The sequence below is a fragment of the Oculina patagonica genome, chromosome 13 (genome assembly GCF_052425735.1).
Source record: "Oculina patagonica isolate OP01 chromosome 13, crgOcupat, whole genome shotgun sequence".
In the NCBI taxonomy this organism is placed as follows: Eukaryota; Metazoa; Cnidaria; class Anthozoa; order Scleractinia; family Oculinidae; genus Oculina; species Oculina patagonica.
In genome coordinates, this window is record NC_135770.1 from 31,942,712 (window position 1) to 31,957,103 (window position 14,392).

Consider the following 14,392-nt stretch of genomic DNA (forward strand, 5'->3'; position numbering starts at 1 on the left):
AATCTCAAGCTGCATTGGTGGCAAAAGCTTGTCACTGAGCTCTTCGAAAAAAGAATACCTGTTCAGAGGAATAATAGTGTTGACCGTTGCACCCGCGTGGGCTAACAAACCCCTTGCTTGGATTCCGGAGTTTGTTGCATCCGCTGCTGCTGTAACAAGACTGTTATCCGTGTCAAGATACCAAAACTGGCTTTTTGCCACACTTCTTGCGTAGTCATCAGAATAATCCAACAAGTTTTTAATAAATATCAGCTTGTGAATGTTGTCAACGTTATAGAGAATTTTTCCCCCAGATTTTACCATAAGTTTATTTATCAAAGAAAAAGACCCATTGATAGGAGCGGAACGAGTGTCTCCCGCAACCGCGGCCCCATCTGCGGTCGCTTCAAAAGTGAAATCTGCTCGAAGGTAAGCGTTGTACCAGTCGTACCAGTTGCTTCTGTCGGTTACAGAAAATTTGTAGCCAGTTTTTGTCTGGTGCTGATTATTTCCAGGAAGGCTTATTGGCGTGGAAAGACCAAACCGCACAAACTCAGTTTTTTCCAAAAACTTTCCGCTTCTGAACATCGCTCCCAAAGCAGGGTATATATAACTGCAAAAAAAATTTAATTTTCTGAAACGATTTGGTTTACCTTCAACCTTGCTTCTTTTCTTCTTAAACTATTTTCAAGCTTTTTTCTCGATGTTTGGTTAAGTTCTATGTCTTTCATCAAGTCCTCAAGCTTTTTTTGTGACTCAGGTAAGAGCCTTTTTTTTCTTTTTAGAACTTGCTGAATTTTTTCCGCGCCACGCTCAACAACTTTTTTAGTGGTTTCGGCCGTTTTTTCAAGAGCTTTTTCAGCTGCTTTTTCAGCTGCTTTTTTGGCAGCCTCTTCTGCCCTTTTTTTTCCGCTTTTTGCGAATCGTTTTCCGATAGCCATTAAAGTATCTCTTACGACCCCTGTTCCTTTGTGCCGATATCTGTATCGGCCTCTGTCGTAAAACCTCGTCCACTCGCTTGGGTGATTCATCCTATATACTTTTCTCAAAAATTATTCTTCCTCTTCGATAAAAATGCTCAAAGCGACAGGTTGATCATTCAGAAAAATGTCATTTCCCTGTCCGTCACTAATTCTGATTTTTATCGAATCAATCCGGTATTTGTTAACCGGATGCCACAAGAGTCGACGAGGCTCTTTTGAAAATGGGTAAGAGATTTCAAGAGTCGATGTTGACAGCGTGTACAAAATATCGTCTGCAATATTGTCAACAGATCTTGAAATAAGGTCGCAATGAATATAAATCCAGTCTACCCCTCTTGTCAAGTTCGGAACACGATCACCAACGTTGTTCATGTCGTTTAAGATTTTTTTGTTAAATCCAATAAGCTCTGACAAATTGCCTTCGCTCAAATCAAGCTCGTAATCGTTTGCAATAAGAATTATGACCCTGTATGTCGTAGTGTGAAAATAAAGTTTGAAAATGTCTTTCGAATCATCCGTTTTTCCTGTATGAGATTGAAAAGCGTCGTTTAGGTCTTTGTAATCATACATTCCTTCAGGAATAGTGACAGTGATCCAGTCTGAGTCACTTTTTTTCTTCCATTTAAATTTGTTGTTGTCATATTTTTCCGAAACATTAAACCAAGAATAGCTCATTGTTACAAGCTCGTTCAGAGCTGCTTTGTACCTTTTTGAAGAGTCTAAATCGATTGGTGGATCAAAGTGGATTTGAAAGTTGTGAGGTTCATTTCTTGCATCTTTCTTTTTTGCAATCGCGGAGTTGAGCAAAAGGTTAAGATGTTTCATCTTATATACTTATGTAAAATTTTTTTTGATTCTTCTGTTGTCAGCACTTTTTGTTTTGTTAATATTTGTAACAATATCACTATTTGTCTTTGCAACTTTTTTGAAGTGTTACCTGCCTTAATGGAACCGATGCTTATATAAAGTCTGTCAACAAGATCGTTCACATCAACAACACCACTCCCCTCTTGATCTGGTGGTTCTTTTTCAAAAAATAAAGAAGATTTTGCTTTCTTTTCTCCCCTTCTTTCTAAAATTTCGTCTCGCGCTTTTTTTATGTCTGAAAGAGTGTAACCGTAAAATTTTGATTTCGGACTTTTCACGACATAGTTGGGATTGTTTACATTTTTTGTCAACATGCTGTTTAGCACCTGCAGGTCTGTTGATTCTGATCCCTCGATTCCTGGTTTTTGTGGTGTTCCCCATTTGGCCCGTTCAACTGACTGAGACAAGTCGTGTGACAGCGTTGCGCCATCATCACCTTTTGCTGCATCACCCCCTTCTGCAACATCATCACCTTCTGCATCATCATCATCATCATCATCATCATCTTCCTTTTCCGCAAGAGGTGGGACTGGTGATGATGTTAATGGTGGTGATGATGTTGGAGTTTCCTCTTCGAAATCTTGGTCAGATTCAACCATCGAATAGTCAGGTACTTCTGGTGACGGCGGCGGAGTTGGTGGGGGTGTTTCCACATCTGGCCTGAAATCTTCACCAAATGGGTTGTTAAGATCGAAATCGTCCAGGTTATAGTTTGGGCCTTCTTCAGCATCGGTTTTCTTTTGCGTGGCAAAAGAGCGGTCTAGCCTTCGTGTCAGCGGTTTAAATACCTCCTCACCTGAAAGCTGTCCGAATTCTTTTTCAATCGCTTTGTTTTTCATTGCGGCAAGTATTTTGTCATTTTGCTGCTCAACCGCGGCCTTTTTTTCAGCAAGTGTTTGCCATTTTTTCATCGACATCTTTTCGCGTATATATATATAACAACTAAAAAATGAAGATTCCAAATTACGATCCTGAGTTTTATTCGCAAAGTGCTTTCAAACAAGGGCATCCAAGCATGCCCTCTGACACCTTTCGCATGCTTATTTGTGGCCCGAGCAACTCTGGAAAAACAAACATTCTTTTACACATGCTTTATGAGCTTTTAGTTTACGACAAAATTTATCTTTGCGCAAAAAACCTTCATCAAGAAAAGTACCAGTTGATTCTTGACGATTTTGAAAAAAGAGTTAATCCTGAAACTGGTTATGAAGTTATCGAAGCTTCCGACAACGTCATTCCACTTGACGAACTTACAGACGATAACCAAAAAATTGTCATATTTGACGACATGGTTTGCGAAAGCAATCAAAACGAAATCATCAATTACTTCATAAACGGAAGGCATAGGCAATGCAGCGTCATTTATCTTTCTCAATGTTTTTTCAAAGTACCCAAAAATATTCGTGATAATTGCAGCCATTTTTGCATTTTTTCCTTTCTCCCAAGAGAAAATAACTGTATAGCGGATGAGCTTGGAATAAACAGAAATCTGCTTGATCTTGCAACAAAAACAAAATTCTCTTTTTTGTATCACGACAGGCCAAAAAAAACAACAACAAAAAATTTTGACGAATATATATAATGGGTGCTTTCAACGGAGACACCGGACATCCTTCAGACAGCTCATCAAAAACTGGCCCTCCCGGCCCCCCTGGTCCAAGAGGTTCGCCCGGCCCCGCTGGTCATAAAGGCGACACTGGCCCCCAAGGTCCACAAGGTCCAACTGGTCCTGCCGGGCCTCAAGGCTCTCAAGGTCCTACTGGCCCCGCTGGCCCACAAGGCGACACTGGTCCTCAAGGCCCCCAAGGACCAACTGGCTCAAGAGGTTTCGTTGGTCAAAAAGGTGATAAAGGTGACAGCGGCCCAACTGGCTCTACTGGTCCTGCTGGTCCACAAGGGCCCCAAGGTGCAACTGGCTCTGCTGGCCCCGTCGGTGCAACTGGTCCTGCTGGCCCTGCGGGTCCAAAAGGTGAAACAGGTCCAACTGGTCCCGCTGGTGCCACAGGGCCTGCTGGGCATACTGGGCCTGCTGGAACAAAAGGGCCAAAAGGAGATGCTGGACCAACTGGCCCTGCTGGTCCACAAGGTCCCGCTGGGGCAAAAGGCGACCCTGGACAAATGGGTGTTGTTAATCAAAATTTGGTAATGAACGACCATTCAATCAAACAGCTTGCAAATCCTGTTGGTGACCAAGACGCTGTAAACTTAACATCAATGAAAAAATATGTTGGAACACACACAATTTCTTCAGGAACAAAAGAAAATCTGTTTTCTCATTTGTTTTTTTCAGCATCTTCTTTTACAGGAGTTACAAATTTTGACTCATTAACAACTGTTAACAATTTTAACTCTGGTGTTCACTTAGTTAACAGAAGCGCTTTTCGTTTTAATTTACTAAAATCCGGAGACAGTTTTAATTCAAGATTTAAAATCGGCCTCACCGGATTGTTGCCTGGTGATTATACTCTTTGCGTTGAATTTTTCTTTCCTGAAAGTGATCTTAACTGGAGTTTAAGTGCTTCCTCACCTTTTGGGGGAAACACAGTTAATTATCATACAAAACGATTTAACAATCACAGCCCAAAATACATGCGAACAATTATTCACTCACAAAAAGATGTGTCAAGCAGTGACGACAAACTTTTTATTGATATAACCAATCCTGGTTACTTTGGGTCAAAAGCAAGTGAGCAAGCTTATTTAATTGCTTATGGTGTAAAAGGTTATCAGTCAGATGTGCCAAGCGATGTTTTTGAAAAGCCTTTTACTTTTTCAGGTGGAGACCTTTTGTTAGAAACAAATCTTGATCTGAATGGATACGAGTTAAAAAACTATTTTCTAAAAAAAGACAAAAATTTTGTCATAAACGGTTTTTATGATGGAACAGATGGTACAACTACTCTTGGAGGTGGTTTTGGCTCAAGTTCTGTTGTTTTTTATTTGGTTAAATTTAATTTTAATTTAAATTACTTCATTATGCCCGTTGATGGAATAATTGAAGAATGGCAGTTTTTTATTGAAAGTAAAAAAGATGATAATATTGTGAATGATAAAGTACAGGTGTTTATTAAGGTTCAAAAAAAAGATGGTGGAAGGGGGTCAGCCACAGTCAGTCCAACCGAGTCTAATTTCCAAAAACAGGACGTTTCATTAGAAGCATCAAAAGGAGACAAAATTTTGGCCGCAATTGCAAATAGAAACGGAGCAATAAATACAAAAACAGGTTTGTTAAATTTAATAATTTCTAGTAAATATTAAGACGTACAAAATACAAAAGAGTCAATTTCCTGTCAAGAGGTTTGCGACAAGCCCTTTGTCAAAAGTTTTCAACTGCGCGATCGCCTCTTCTGACAATAAAATCCTTGGTTGTAAAGCATCCTTTGCGATTTTTTCGTGTTTAAAGATTTCTGATGGTGGACCGATAAAATTTTTCAAGTTTTTTTTTCCACTTAAAAGACAAAGTCCACGTCTTCCTCGACCCATCTTTGTGTATATTCCAATGGCCGCAAATGTTCAATTGACATAAAGCCGCGAGCGGCATGCAAATTTGTGCGTGGGTGTCGGGGGTTTACCCGAATGATATTTTTAGACGTTGTAATATCATGACTCATCGCCAATAACAAAACACCGGCTGTGAAAAAAGCGTCGCGTGACGTGACAGTCACGGGCTTGTTTGAACATGTCAAGGGCTTGCCTGAACATGGTATGCAAATTTTGTTTTTTTCCGCGTGGGTAAACAAAGTCGGAGAATTTACCGTGACTCATTAAAACTTGCCAAAAAACGAACTCCAGCTGCGATAAAGCGTCTAATTCAGAGGTGTTATTTGTGTGACTCCCTCTATACTACTCAATCACATTTGAACTAAAGAATGAATTCAATGGTGATTTATTCCGAGTTTATTTTACATCATACAGCCTCAATTGTTGCAAAGTTAGAATTGGTAGTGCATTTTTTAAATAGTTCGTTAAATTCAATTCATTTTACCTAAAGGTGACCGTTCAAGATGGTGGACTCAGACTCCCACAATACCGCCCGGGCGAGGGACTTACTCCTGCGTCGTTACACATTCAGGTAAAACGAAGTATGCTGTTACTTTGATACCCCTCTGCCCAAGATCGCATGCTCAGCTATTTCTTCAAGAGAAAATTCATTACAGAATAGTACTTGTGTCTTGCTATGGCCGATTTACACGGTTCAACTTTCTCGCATGCGACAAGCTTACGGCAGGCCTATGAAATGACTTACGACCATTTTAATACACGCGCGCGTCTGTCGTAAGGGTGTGGTAGGTCATGGCGTAAGCGTGTCGCATGCGATAATCGTAGCCAAAATGGCCAAAATCGTACCGTCTAATTCTTCCATAAAGTTCCTTCCACACGTGACTGGCCAAACACAACTACTAGATTGAACCAAGCTAACCAAAAGGCTAAATTTACCAGAAATGCTAAGCCCTCAGGTCTATTGTTTCATAATTGCTGGGAAAGGACATATTAAAAAGCTGACCAACTTTCGTTTGACAGAAATAGATGTACAAAATGAGCCTGAAATATAGTTTCCCGTTTTCCGTGTTTCCATAATTGATCTCAGCCTGTATTTAAATTCCTTGCAGATTTGGAATTCTGGTTTGTCCTGTACTACCGGTTATGACAGTACGGGCTCTCTTCAGGTAAACCAACATTGTAGAAATATATTTCGCCTGATGAAGAAAAGTCCCATAGTGATTGGTTGTCCACTTGTGAGGGAAAATGCAAAACAGAGTTATAACAAATCAAAAACACTACTTGAATCTCTATAAAGCTACGGGATCAGTTTAAATTGTACTGTACAGGTAGTGGCTATATATATCAGTTTTGCTGATGAATGTTCCCGTTCAATTTGGACATTTGGACATTAGATATTTACAGGGGCGACTATTGTGTTCGTGGTCTGTCCCCTTAGAATGCATAGGTATGAGTTTGTATATATTCGTAGAACGTACTGCCTCATTCGCCTACTGGCGTGATGAGACGTGATGATGATGATGATGATGATGATGATGATGATACGCGTAAAACCAAAGTGACTATGCCCTCCACTCCAAGCTGAAACGTAAACTGTTTCGAACACTGTGCCGGTTCGAAGTGATGAGATATAAGTAGTGTTTGTCTTCGTACACAATAGTCAAACTATAAATAACAACAAAAATATAACTTAATTCGTTCCGAAAAGCTCTCGAAAATCCTAACCTTGACAGTATAATGTTATTGTAATAATGTAATATACTACTTACAATTCTATTAGCAACTCCCGTGAATTTTTCTTGAAAAATTTCCTTGAACTTGTACTCTTGTACTTGTACTGCCGCTTAACTCAACGTTCTTTACCGCTGCCGAGCTAAAGGGCGTATTTAAATGCTCTCTCAGTCTCTAGGGACTCAGCCCATTACACTCTCTTATAAATTAAAATAATCTCACATATGTGCAAAACATAAACCGTTCAAAGACTACCTACTTCCCCAATCAAAAACAAATTCCAATCCTGACATTCTCTCCACCAGGGCTCCTACGTCATGACTGTGCTGCTCGGGTGTCCCGCGGGTCGTAAGCTGGAGTTTGATCCCGAGGCCTCCAAGAACGCCTCGGGTAAAAAGCACTTCTGCTCTCCCGTTCATGGTGTGCCATGTTTTTATTTTTACCGAGGTAAGGGAATTGTAATTTGCACTGCCTCGTCCCCAGGCGCCGGTCGGCCGGACGGCAAAGGCGGTAAGGCGGGAAAACAGGGAGCACGGGGGTTGATGGTCAGGGAGCGAGCCGGGGAGCGCGTCCCCTTTCCCGTCCGCATCAGGCCCAGAACGCCAAGCGAACCGTGCTCGACAAAGAAGGAGGACGCCTGGGGACGAGGCAGTAATTTGCATGTATATTATAAGAGCAGTATAATTGTTAACAACACTTATTTCAAGACTGACTGTCTTCAAGAATTGATTAAGCACACGATTTCAGTAATAAGGTATGTGCACTGACTACGACAAGCCCGGATGTGAAAAGCTTTAAAGTGGCTCTCCTATTCTCAGTACCGAAAATAAAACAAGAATATTTCCATAACAATAGATATCCCACAATTCTTAGCGTTGTATATATTACCACCTTTCTTTGTATTGTGTACATTTGTCAAACAACATCTCAGAGTAAAGACAGCGACCCACGCCCCTGGCCATGACGCGGCGCACTACCTTCAATGCATGTGAGTATACCGCTGTCCACTCCTGTGGACAGGGACCATTTTCACCCTTCCATATCTCACTGTATATTCATGTGCATTGTAGGTAGTGAGAATAGTCAAGGAGTAACATGTTATCACTAATGAATATAATCGGAGTTTGGCTATTCGAGCGCGCGCGTCGGCTATCAACGCTGAGTCAACGATTGCACAGTTACAGCAAGTTTCAGAAGTTCAGCTAGTTTCTGATAATAATTATTAGTTTTAAAAATACAATATCGTTATTTTACTTTTATTAACGTTTATGCTTACACCTAAAAATAAAACAAGGCAATTTTTTTTTCGCAGACTTCCTTCCAGTGTTCAAAGTATTAGACCTGGCCACAGGGCAAATAAACCAGTTTCATGGAAAATACGGACTGAAGATTGTGGGAGGAGGACCGAGCTATCAATCAGTCACGGATTACTCACAGGAAGAACAAACAAAGTACAACTATCAAACTACAAGGTAAACATTCACATCTCTTATTTGTCTTAACTAGAAGTGATCACTAGGGTTCCCCCTCACCATTTTGACAGATTTTCAAATACTTCACGATGCTTTTTTACAAAGAGACTACAAAAGCTTGATTTCCAAAACTAAGCTCATCCCTCCGCACAATCAAGAGAGCCAGGTTATTCAAAGCAAGCAAAACACTGCCATCAGCTGAATTCATTTCGGTAACCACTACAAAGTACGACCATCGCGGTTTTCACGAAGCACCACCCCTCTCCCCTAATCAATCGAATTGTTCTTGTGACATTCACATTCTAGCTTTGGACGGCATAAAATAAAGCACAAATACAGCCCTTAGATACTCAGCGTTTGTTATAGCAATTATAACAAACATGCCCAGGGTGGACAAGAACAACGCTTTGCCAAGCAGAAATTCAAAAGCCAGGCTGTTATCAATCCTTTCTCCTCACCTTTTTCCACTCTCCGTGCTTCTCAGTTAAAACGTTTTTCGCGCTGCTCGCGTCCCCACTAACTACGCGGAAATCCTTTAGCTGCCGATATCGGAGCCGGCAGGAAAAAAGCCCATTGATTTATTCACCTTTACCCCTTTCATAACGTTTTTCATGTTCGTTTGATTTTCAGCTCCATGGCGTCTTTGATCTGGGCTTCAAAATTAAAGACGTTAGGAGATGTCCCTGTTTTTGATAGCAAAACAAATGGCATAAGGTTAGTCAGCTGTGTTTATTCCCACAAATGTTCACCGTTACCTTTATATAGCATTGTTTAGATCGAGTTGAAATGTTTAAACCTAGGGCCAGATAACTTGTCTGAACGTATTATCTATCTGAAATATATTATTCGTCTAGCGTGAAAATAGAACAGGTACAATGTTAGACAAATAATCCGTCGAAATGTTTGCTTTTTAATAGAAAAGAGTATGAAACTTCTCCGTCAGAGCATTCTGGAAATTGTGTAGATATAAGTTAGGTAAAGTTAGTTCGATACTGACTTAGCTTGAGACTCTTTCAGCTGGTTGTGCGGTACACAGAGCCCTTGCGCTGACATTGGTCCAAACTTTCCCGGAAATGCTGAGTACTATTTCAAGCTGGAATTTTCAAACAGGTAACGAAAACTAATGTAGAATTGAACCTGAGACTATCACATGTAACTTCCAAAACAATCTGAAAATAGAGTTTTGACAGATTTGCATAAGTGACGATGGGGCGACCCACTCTCTTAGTGATTCTGATTTTGATGGCAACCCACTTTACAGAATTATGTCCGTATTTTTTAGATATATACACAAATATTCATGTAGAGCACATGTCAGTTCAACTTCTACTCCGACAGTGATATAGACATTTGCGTTTAAGTCTTTATCAGACCAACTCTAGACACCTTTTAACAGACCATCTCTCACCCTTTCGTTTCTCTTAGCCGGCTTGGCACGAGAAAACGAAGGGCTCTGGGGACATAGGATTTTTGAATTAATTTGAATTTTTTGATTGGCTGTTTGGAACAAAGAATTCCTAAACAGAAGTCGAAAACGTAACGAGTCTCCTTTTGAAACGTCATGACCGCATACATGAAGACCGGAAGTCCTAGAATCTAGGATTGGAAATCCTGTGTCCCCAGAGCCCTTCGTTTTCTCGTGCCAAGGCCCAGCTGGCTAAGAGAAACGAAAGGCTATGGGGACGAGGATGCACACAAAACAGCTAGGTAATCGGGCCCAGAGCAGCTCAAGGTAGAGAACGCTGTGATAACAGAGTAAACTTTGAAATTTGGCAAGCTTGGATGATGCTGTCTTGTGACGTCCATTCAACCTTGTGCTAGAGTGTATATAGAGAAGTATTTTTAAATTTTGTTAGGTATAGTTGCTGCTGCTACTTTAGGTGTGGGTCTGTTCCTGTGAAGGAACTTGTTGCCGCAAATTTGACCCAGAAAAAGAGGTGAAAGGTGACCACAATTAAAAAGTCTCATCTTCGTCTACTCCGACGCAGTTTTTCTCCCTCAACACTACCTCTATTACTGTTAGTTATTCAAAACTCCTGCAGATATTGTTTTATCTATTATTGATTTCAGGATCGTGGATGCTGATTCTTCAAACTGTGATTATACAATCCGATTCTTAATACGAGTTCACGGCTTACCGCCAGGCTCATTCAACCCGTCATCTGTGATTGTGCTGGTAAGACATTGACATACAACATTAACATAAAAAAACGTTTTGGTAAAACTTACAAAATATAATGCCATGAAACGTTTTTATCGAACTAACTTATCGACGAACCAACGAACGGACAAACCAACCAAAATAAAACCAACGAGTCCAGTTTCGCTTAAATTAAAAACCTTAGAACAGGCCAGACTGGTCATTTTAGGCAGTTGTGTGGCATACAAAGTAGCAATCGAGTCGAATTAAAACTTCTAACAGTTATTTGAAACTGTGCAAGATGCCAAAGCGTAGCCTGCGTACGGCCTTCCCTATTTAGGAGACGTCTCCACGCAGGCTACAAAAACCTACAAAAAAATAGAACGATATTTAGCTGGCCCCAGTTGTTCAAAGGGTGGATAACGCTATCCACCGGATAAATCGCTTTCCGATGGATAGCCGGTAGTATGTTTTGTCAACACGTAGCCACTAGGTAGCGATTTATCCGGTGGATAGCGTTATGCACCCTTTGAACAACTCGGCTCTGGAGTTGACTGATTGAGTTGTGTCTCTTCTGTTTGCAGTCGTGTATCGGCATCTTGGTCGCTCTCATTTTAACCTTCTTTTTGCTGAAAAGACAAGAAGCCAAGTTATGGGGACAGTTAAAGAGTGTGCTAGCTTTATTACCTAACCTGTGTAGGGAGAGGATATATAACGCGGGTGGGCTGGGGATGCGTCGAATGTTGGGCCTACGCAGAAACAGGGTCGACCCTTTAGCGGACCAAATCCAGCTAGAAACAATTCATCAAGGTAATGTATTAAAAACAAGCCAATTTGGGACAGCGACCATTAGTCTTTTAATTTACCTTTAACAAGCTCCTTCGTGCCAAGTAGCACATAATTATTTCCTCTAAAACGTTTGGTAATCGATTAATCTCTTGGGGGTTGGATGATAAACCCATCGCGTGATCGCCTAGCCTCCAAACTGGGAGGATCAGGGATTGTTGTTCGTTGGGCATCTTCCCCTCGACTGCTCTGCAAGGTCCCCGTCGGCATAGCTGTCAGGATCAATAAGTCACGCAAGCTTCACCACCACGACAAGGTTACAGCCAAGCCAAGGTGGAGATCGTCTAATTCACGTTAAGCTTTTAAGACTGGCTGACTTTTGGCGCAAAATTTTGATTTCCTCAAATGAAAATCCTGAAGAAAGTCAGCAGCTTCTTTAACGAACTTTACTTTTTTTTCAGAAATGAATAAAGATACTGAAGGCAATGGTGATTCTTCCGTCGACATCAGGGGAAACACGCTAGAACAACACCAAGCCTCGACTACAAACGTTTGACTTCATACTCGATCGTCTTTGTTTGTCGCACGAAGCTGACTGAAACTATATAATGGTGGTCCTTTTCCAGACTCACAACGCTGCTGCAGTCTGATCTTCTCTGCGGTAGTTCAAGTTCAGCTACTGGAAGCCTTGCGTCGCTTTGAAAAACAAATTTTTCTCTTAAGCCCTGACCAAACGCCAACGCAAGAAGACGCAAGATGAAAACTTGCGTCTACTTGCGTCTACGTTTGGCCAGAACTTGTGTGCACTTGCGTTGACTTGCGTACATTTGCGTTGACTTGCGTTCACTTTGGTCGAAATCAGTTTTGCACTTAAGTTAACGCAATTTTTTCACCGTTTGGCCACCCAACGCAAGTCATATCGCAATTTTTGCAGTTTACTTCATATACCGAATAACAACTCGTAGCATTTGAAATGACTTTTTGCAAACTTGCGTGCACTTGCGACTCAACTTGCGTGTCCGTTTGGCCACCCAACGCAAGTCTGTACGCAAGTTGAACTTGTGTTACCGTTTGGCCAGGGCTTTATGGCGCTAATGTCTTTCTCCTCTCGAAAGACCCGCGATCTGAGGTCTGAGATTCGACCCGAAAAAACCAATACTGTCTGATAGCTCTTCGAAGATCACCTGTTCGGAGATAGTGGTATGTCCCCGATAAGTTGTCACTTGCAAAAGAAACTAGAGAAAAATGAGCAGCGATTAATTAGATTTTGAAGGGTTGCACCATTTGACCGTTTAGCATGGAGTTTTCGAGACCATTCTCGTCACCTCGTTTAGAGGGCAAAACAAACATTTGTTCAATTGGGTTACGATTCACGGAGATGAACACACGCACATTACTACCAAGTTGAACGTTAGTATCCATTGTAAAAGAAAGCTACTGAACTAGCTATAGCACGCGTTGTAAATGGAGCTCAGGCAACCCCGTTTTCAAGGTCCATTCTCTCCCTAGAAGGGTCCCTAGCCTGCAAACGAGGTTGGAGTACGGGTTTGGGGGACGTTTCCCATCTTACCTAGCGCGTCTATTTCACACCCAGGTCTCCCACAGTTGAAATAACGTATCAACATTCCTCAGTGTCATCATTGTAAACGAAAGAGAATCTCACAGTTCCTTTGATTTGTTTTTAAGTGGACGTTATAGTATTCTTCAGCGATCAATATCTTTTGTTGCTAACTTGATAGCTACATGTATGATTTATTGCCTTGGAGTTCTAAATAAAATGCCGTTTACCTGATTAGAAGGTGGCTATCATCTATTCTCTTACCGAATGTCAAAATGTATTAATTCTGCAATCCTGCTTTCAGGCTGGAACGATTAACCGACAAATAAAAACTAATTAAAATGAAAGCGATTGCGATATTGGTGATCCTCTCAACAGTATCGTAGCGGTTTTGCAGCGGGCCCAGGCTATCGCAGTCGATTTTGGCCGAAAGGGGCACATAAAACTACGCCCAAACCATGAAGTGGGCTAGCGCCGCCCGCTTAACAAAAGATGGCTAAAAGAATATGAAGGGGGGAGGGGGATTTACTGTTTTTTCGTACTCGGGAGTCAACAGTTCAATCACAAAAAATATTTGAACACAAAAATTTAATTTGATTCAAAGGATATTTCTTAATGCAAATTCGAAAGCTCTGAGCGTCACACAGTGTAACAATTTCAATAAATAAATTCGTGACGTTTTCAGCTAAAAAAATCATCAGCGGTGAATAATTAATACGGGGCGTTTACACGCTGTACCTCAGACGCTGTGAGGTTTTATTTTATAACCTGTTTTTGGTCCATAGTTTGGCTTCAAAGACGTTAGTTTCATTAAGCTGGTACATACTCTTTATTGCTCGAAATCAGGGGGGGCCGAAGACTTCGCGACGCCTGGCACTTTTTTCGTGTTTCCACTAACTGCCTTACACTATCCCGACAGACTGATTACAAAACACTCATTCCCTTGGCTTACTCACACTGCTCACATACAACGCTCCAAAAACAAGACAACTGACTGTAACAGACCAACAGTTTACTACAAAACCTTGTACAATCAAAGTCTCTTCGAGCACAGGCAGCCCAAGCTCACGTTTGGAGCGGTCGGTAGGTATAAATTGGTGTTGCGTAACACTAGACCGTTGAGAATATTATAAGGCTTTGTATGGGATTTGGGTCGATTTTGCCGTATTTATGCTTAAAATACTGTAAATATACAAAATAAACTTACTTTTGCCATTTGCTGTGTCCTCTTGCCTGTTTTGCGTCTAGAAGTGGTGTTTTAGTCGATTTTTCTTTTCCCTGTTCCTTCCTTCCTAAGACGGAGTCAAGGCAGAACACTGGCATGGCGATCGATCCGCCATCGAGCGGCGATTTTTAGCCCGAAAATCGGTCCCAA

The 14,392-nt window shown here is 41.2% G+C and overlaps 1 protein-coding gene across 1 annotated transcript in view; it reads left to right on the plus strand.

Annotated features, from left to right (window-relative positions):
- LOC144636017 (cation channel sperm-associated auxiliary subunit gamma-like) overlaps nucleotides 1-12,174 on the plus strand; it is a 31,802-nt gene extending 19,628 nt beyond the window's left edge. Inside the window, exons 16-24 of the mRNA XM_078495154.1 lie at nucleotides 5,821-5,901; nucleotides 6,440-6,496; nucleotides 7,367-7,508; nucleotides 8,374-8,533; nucleotides 9,164-9,247; nucleotides 9,551-9,643; nucleotides 10,604-10,709; nucleotides 11,258-11,483; nucleotides 11,921-12,174. Of these exons, the coding sequence (XP_078351280.1) occupies nucleotides 5,821-5,901; nucleotides 6,440-6,496; nucleotides 7,367-7,508; nucleotides 8,374-8,533; nucleotides 9,164-9,247; nucleotides 9,551-9,643; nucleotides 10,604-10,709; nucleotides 11,258-11,483; nucleotides 11,921-12,015 (1,044 nt within the window). The 3' untranslated portion in view covers nucleotides 12,016-12,174. The remainder of the gene's footprint in view (nucleotides 1-5,820; nucleotides 5,902-6,439; nucleotides 6,497-7,366; nucleotides 7,509-8,373; nucleotides 8,534-9,163; nucleotides 9,248-9,550; nucleotides 9,644-10,603; nucleotides 10,710-11,257; nucleotides 11,484-11,920) is intronic.
- The last annotated feature ends 2,218 nt before the right edge of the window (nucleotides 12,175-14,392 follow it).